This window comes from Urtica dioica, chromosome 10 (assembly GCF_054948205.1).
Source record: "Urtica dioica subsp. dioica isolate 48M chromosome 10, U.dioica_male_clone48M_v1_H2, whole genome shotgun sequence".
Classification (NCBI taxonomy): domain Eukaryota; kingdom Viridiplantae; phylum Streptophyta; class Magnoliopsida; order Rosales; family Urticaceae; genus Urtica; species Urtica dioica.
The window spans coordinates 14,061,950-14,068,455 of NC_142765.1; the positions used below are offsets into that span (position 1 = coordinate 14,061,950).

General features: G+C 44.8%; 1 protein-coding gene across 1 annotated transcript; it reads left to right on the top strand.

Annotated features, from left to right (window-relative positions):
• The first annotated feature begins 1,097 nt into the window (after nucleotides 1–1,097).
• Nucleotides 1,098–2,031, top strand: LOC149383448 (uncharacterized). Its single transcript, XM_089627796.1, has 2 exons — nucleotides 1,098–1,235; nucleotides 1,519–2,031. Exons 1-2 carry the CDS (start codon nucleotides 1,098–1,100, stop codon nucleotides 2,029–2,031), a joined length of 651 nt encoding a protein of 216 aa, XP_089483922.1.
• The last annotated feature ends 4,475 nt before the right edge of the window (nucleotides 2,032–6,506 follow it).

Here is a 6,506-nt window from a genome sequence, read left to right on the forward strand (position 1 = left end):
GGTTGACGTCGTCGACGATGTTGTAGCCGAGGAGGTTGGCGATGAGTGCGCCATTCACCCCTAGCCGCTCGAGCAGTTCAGAGAGTCTCCGGGCCGTGTCTTCACGGAGAGCGTCGTTGGCGTCGTCGGCCGGTTCATGGATGGCTGGTTAGAGGGGTAGGCTCTCATTATCACGAGGCCCTTGATTCCCAATCCGGCGTGCCAAGCTTCCCAAGGCGTATCTCGAGCTAGTAGCTCGGTCGGCCGCGGAGGTGACGGACAATTGACTCATCTATCGAGAGTTTTGTCGTCGAAGGTAGAAGAAGAGTAGTAGAGGGAATATGTCGCCAAGGTCGGGAGATCCCCTTCTTCTAGCGCCAAAATGTTGTCGCTCGTTTTCGGACAACAATTTAGAAGCCTCAAACGGTTAGACCCAAGGCCAGACCAAGTGGTCTCGCTTTGGCTTGAGCATGTCGGACTCGATATCTCGAGTCTCCCCTTAGCTGTGAATGGTCCTTGAGTTCGCCGGCACACCTGAAAAAGATAAGAGAACCGTGAAATAAGAAGGGAAAGCGGAGGGGGTGCCTCTATTTACCTCTCCGACGCTCAACATTAGTGGGATTGAGGTGGAGTATAGAGGTTTTAGAGGGTGAGAGGCCAAAAATGAGCGAAACGAGTGAAGTATGAGCTCGACAGCGTTTCAGGACTCAAAGATGGATTACCTTTGGGAGAGGACGGACCTCTGTATTTATAGGCGAACAAGGAGTGTTTTGGGCAACCCCTTGGCCGAGTGAGTTTTTGGGCAACCCCTTCGCTGAATGAGTTTTTGGGTCGGCCATTGGCCGGCTGAAAGTTTGGGCCGGCCAATGGCCGAGGCAAGGTTTTGTCGTACGACGGCTGTCCGAAGCCTTGCGCAGTCCTGGAAATTTGTACAAAAGAGGCTTCACTAGTCCACTGCTGAGATGTTTAGATGAAGACGAAGCCGAGTACACAGTCCAGGAAATCCACGAGGGAATATGTTGAAGTCACATAGGGGCAGACGTCATGGCCCAGAAAATCATCAGACAAGGATTATTTTGGCCGAAACTAAAAAACGATGCCCGAGATAAAGTTCGAAAATGCGTGAAATTCCAGAAGTTGTCAAACATTCCACGGCTCCCTCCGAACACCCTCACCACACTCACATCCCCAATACCATTCGCAGAATGGGGAATCGACCTAAGCGGAGCATTACCAACAGGGAAGGGCGGATGCAGGTACGTAGTTGTAGCTATAGATTATTTTTCAAAATGGGTTGAAGTTAAACCATTGAATAAAATAACTACCTACAATATTGAAAAATTTGTTTGGAAAAATATCATCACGAGATTCGGGATTCCGCTCAAAATAATTTCCGACCATGGAACACAATTCAACAGCGAGAATTTCCGAGATTTTTGTGAAAAATATGGAATTAACAAAGTATTCTCTACTCCAGTCCGACCACAATCAAACGGATTAGTGGAAGCAGTCAACAAAACCATCAAACATGGTCTGAAGATAAAGCTTGACAGCTACAAAGAAGAATGGGTAGAGATGCTTCCAGAAGTGCCGTGGTCATATCGGACCATTTGCCACTCCGCAACTGGAGAAACGCCTTTCTCTGTCGTGTACGGTGCGGACGCAGTTATACCAACAAACATCTTCGTCACGACACCCAGAAGGGAAAATTTCTCCACGGAGGTGAGCACCTCAAACCTAAAGCTAAGTCTCGATGCATTAGAAGAAAGACGAGAAAGGGCACGACTCAAAAACTTAATTAATCAGCAAATGGTTGATCGACATTTTAACAGGAAAGTCCGACTCCGGAACTTCAACATCGGTGACAAAGTCCTCAAAAAAGTTTTCCTCCACACGAAGAACTCGCAAGATGGAGTTCTCAGAGCCAACTGGGAAGGACCATACGTCATCAAAGAAGATTGCGGAAACGGGGCATACAAGTTCCAGAAGCTAGACGAGAAGATGGAAAAAAATCCATGGAATGCCGAGCACCTAAGAAAGTTTTATGTTTAATTTTCATTTGAAAAAGAGGCTTGTTCGTGCTACATGCAATTAAACATTCAAAAAATGGCTTCACCGTAATGCTTGTAATTCCGAAAAACGGCTTGGCTGCGTAGATTAATGAAAATGGATTTCTACTCATATCAGTTCTTTTACTATATACCGACAAAAAGTAAAACAAGGGAAGAGCAGAATATGTATAGTTCAAAATCCTAATCTATTAATTCCAGACAAAGCTAACACTACCGACAACTACGAACAAAAGCATTTCAGATCAGGTACACAAACATCCCTATAGATTGCCTTACTTTGTATAATTATAATAAAATTATTTCACAAATTTCTAATCTGTAGTCGGGGCAAGGTCGATTAAGAAAATATTTATAAGAATTCTCAAATATAATATAACAAGTAAAAGATAGTGTCGAACTAAAATAAGGCCCGACCACGAGCCAATAGTCAAAAGCCCAAATGGGCCATACAAAAAATATTAAAATTACAAACCAGTCTAACCACGGACCATTAGTTCAAAACCCATTTGGGCCAGATAAAAAAAAAACAAGCGACTAAGATTCATCTTTATGTCTGTACCCCGACCTCAGTCTCCACCGCCGCCTCCTCCGGAGCAGTCTCGGTCGACTCCATGTCAGCATCGAAGTCTATGGTATCCAAATTAGGATTCCTCTTCCGAAGGAGTTCCAGCCCATGGTCCATCTCGGCTGAATAGAGGTCGTCCCTCATATCCTTATATTCGCGGGAGGCTTTATAAGCCTCCACGGCCTCGGAAGCCGCAGTTTCTCGGACTCTCTGGATCTCGGCCCGGACGGACTCAAGCTCGGCACTTTTGGACCGAAGCTCAACCTTAGCCTTCCTCGCCTCTGCCTTGGCCGTCTCCTTCTCTTTAAGATGCAGCTCATTGCGAGAACGGAGGGAAGCGAGATCGGACCCAACCATGCCGGCCAGGCGAACCATACCGACAAAATCCTGCGATAAAAGAAAGGCAATTAGAAAAACGCATAATGATTTAATAACTAAGTACAAAGTCGCTTACCTTGGCGGAAAGCTCAGCATAGAGAGTCATGGCCTCCTCGGTGGTCTTCATGTGCTGAGATTTGACCTCCTCGGCAAGAACTCGTTTCTAAAGAAATGAGAAGGCCGGAGCTAAATCCACTTGAGCACTGGAAGGCTCTGGTACGTCAGGCGAGATGACCTCCACAGGTGGCTCGGACGGCTTCGAGGGGCTGGGAGCGAGAACTCTTGCCTTCTTCTTGGGAATTTCCCTACCCTTGAAGGAAGAATTTTTCCTCTTGGGGTTCCTCGAAACCTTCTCGGGGGCAGCCCTCCTTCCCATATCTCAAAGAGACCAAGTAAACCTCAATAATAAAAAAAACAGTGATAAAAACACATAGAATACAAGGCTACTTACTCCGATAAGGGTGCCCGTAAAACTTGTTGAAGAAATCTGGGTCGAAGACAGTAAATTGGGAGCCGTCTTGCTCGGACAGGTCAACAATAATAGACGATCCTCGAGCTCATCTAGACCTTATACGGGCAGCTCACCTAAAACACACATAAGGATGAATTAGTAGAGCGATGGATAAATGTAAAGAATCTGCAAGCAAAATGTTTTCTAATCGAAGTTGCACCGAGCTCAAAAAACATGGTGGGAACGAACTTGTCCCCCAAAAACCAATCTCCCTCCACCCTGAAGAAATAATCCTTCCAGTTCTTCTGGCTGGTCGGAAGGATGGTAACAATTTTCTCGGAATTTTTCCGAGCACGAGCATAGTAAAATCCGTGCTGGCCGGGGAAGTCTTGAAGCTGTAAAATTGAGAAAAAATCATCTAGAAGAGGAGTGCACTTGTAGTGTTTCACCCAAAGGGCAATAAGGCCTACCAAAATTTTGTAGACAGATGGCACAAGCTGAGTGGGAGCTAGCCCTATTTCCGATAGGAGCTCCGCCACCATGGGGTGGACTGGCAAGCCTCCGATCACCCTCAGAATCAAAGCATTGAAAGCCACTTTTCCCGGAGGAGGGTTGTACGCGCGCTCGTCATCCCGAGGAGCAGACAACCTAATCCCCTCTGGGATCTTAAACTCTTTGTAAAGGCCACTGATATAGCTATCGCTGACCCGAGAAGTCCAGTGCTCGGCAAAAAACTGCACTTCTGTCCGTTCACAAGCCTTGGACACCCCCTGTTCCTCCTCGTCTCCAAGGATCCAGCCACTCAGACCCGGAGAATCACTTTCTGGTGGAGGACTGGTACCTCTCGCCTCAAACTCGGGAGAACGTGCTCAATTGGGATCATTCTCGAGTCTTTTGTCCCATTCGCGAGACTCCGACACGGTTGTTTCTGAAGACATTTCTTCCCTGCAATCAAATTGGGATGGATCAAAAATGTGATCTTTTAGTTCCCGACCCATTAGCGCAGGATGAAAGGGTCGACGATGAAACACCCAGGAGAGCTCTATAGCAAAAACGGGCCGGTCCCAGCCGACTTCAGGGATGTGGTACCACTCAAGATCCCGGAAAAAAAGGGATACTTGACCCAGAAGGAAGTATCACTTCCATAGGATCAGGCTCGGTCCATCTGACTATTCGGGGATCAATCCTCAAATCAGGTCGAACTGAACCTCCCATATCCTATAAATAAGAGAAAACTAAACATCCTAAGGCAAAATGATTGTACACCTCGGGACTTCGAATAATCAAGAAATCTCAGAGCCCAAACATTTGTAAATCTATCAAAAACTAACAGGCATTGCAGGAAAACAAAAGATACAAGTAAGGAAAAACTTACCCGAAGATTTGTAATGACAAAGAGTTGAAAAACGGATGATCAAAACAGAAATCCTCAGCAAAAATATCGCCGAAATGCATGAAAACGTGGAGCGAAAGAAGAGGAATGAGAGAGATTCGAAATCGAAGATGAAAATGAACAGGACCGATAGTCTCGCCTCCTTTATACGTGACACTGATCGACTAGAAGAATGTCAGGATTAAGCATGTCAAGGAAGCCACAGCAATCCAACGACGGATACGAACAGTCGCGACTCTCCATGAGCAAAACGACCACGTTTAGAAACAAAAACACATTCATTAAAGACGAGTTGAACTTCTAGTCGGCATAAATCCGAGAAGAAGAAAAGGAATGTTCCTAGATGAAAAATTAGTACAAGTGTAACAGGGTAATTGAATCGAAGATTAAACTTATTCTAGTTCCTTACCATTTTTACTAAATACTACGAAACTTGAAGGCTGCTGTTACTCATAGAATTCGCTGAGATCAAACGATCTAGTCGGTATTTCGAGAATAGAGATATCCAGCACTGGAGTTCGTACCCAAAGGTTTGAGAACCCATGAAGGTTAAGGAGCGAACGTTCATATTAACAAAGAACGGACCCTATTACTCAGAACTTCGAAGAGAAGAGAAGACAATAGGTTTAAAAGACTAGTCGGACAATAAAACACGTGTAATAAGTAATCAAAATACTCACCTCAATGGTTAACACCGATGATAGCACAAATAACCACCCACTCTTCATAAAAGAGAGTGGGGATCAAATAACTGCCATAGGACGTGAGACTGATCACCCCACGATCAATAGCACTCTCCCACGACTTCACTCACAAATGCTAAGGCTCCTAGACTACTATAAATAGAGACATCGACAAGACCAAGGGCCAGATGGAATTTTGGCGCTGGAAAGAGGGGGAACTAATTATAGCTTCGAAGAATACTCTCATTTATATTGCTCTCGTGTAATAGATTCGTCTTTATTTAGAGAAAGTCTTGTACTCGGAACTCAGATCCTGAGATAGGTGTAACCAATTTTTCAGGTTAACAAATATTATAATCAATCAAGTCATAAATTCAATCTTTAATATAAGTTCAAAGCATTACAATACATGATGTGTGGAATACAATCCTCACTTGCACGAAACAAGTATATTACCCTAAATTTACTACACTCTTTGCATTTACAAAACACCTTACATGAAAATAAACCTTAATTATTTGATGTGCTTTGTTTGTTATGCCAGAAATGATACTTATATTATTACACTCATTGCACATATAGGCTATACCAACTCAATTTGCTTTTATTATACGAAGTGTGGCCTAGCAAGCACTTCCAAAACATATTTCCTATGCATTGTGACGCCGAAAACCTCAATCATGTCAAGATCTTGTTTTCTAACGCCACGTGGAAGCTCCCAATCGAAGCTGTGGAGAATCTAAGCGAGAGCAACCTCGATGATCGCCGTCCCGAACACGATCGCCGGGCACATCCTCCGACTGTCCCCGAAACGTATGAGCTCGTAGTCTTGGCTCTGAAATCAATCGGACTCTCCAAAAACCTCTCGGGCATAAAATTCTCCTGATCTTCCCACATTTCTTTGCCCCGCCCGATCGCCCACGTGTTGATGAAGATCCTAAATTTGGTCGGGATATCGTAGAAATCACTTACCACGTGTTCCATG

What these genes read in the sequence shown, in the direction of transcription:
- LOC149383448 (XM_089627796.1), top strand. Translation starts at nt 1,098, where the DNA reads ATGCGTGAAATTCCAGAAGTTGTCAAACATTCCACGGCTCCCTCCGAA. An exon ending in ACAGGGAAGGGCGGATGCAG is followed by an intron (nt 1,236 to 1,518) that starts GTACGTAGTTGT and finishes CATGGTCTGAAG; the next exon opens with ATAAAGCTTGACAGCTACAA.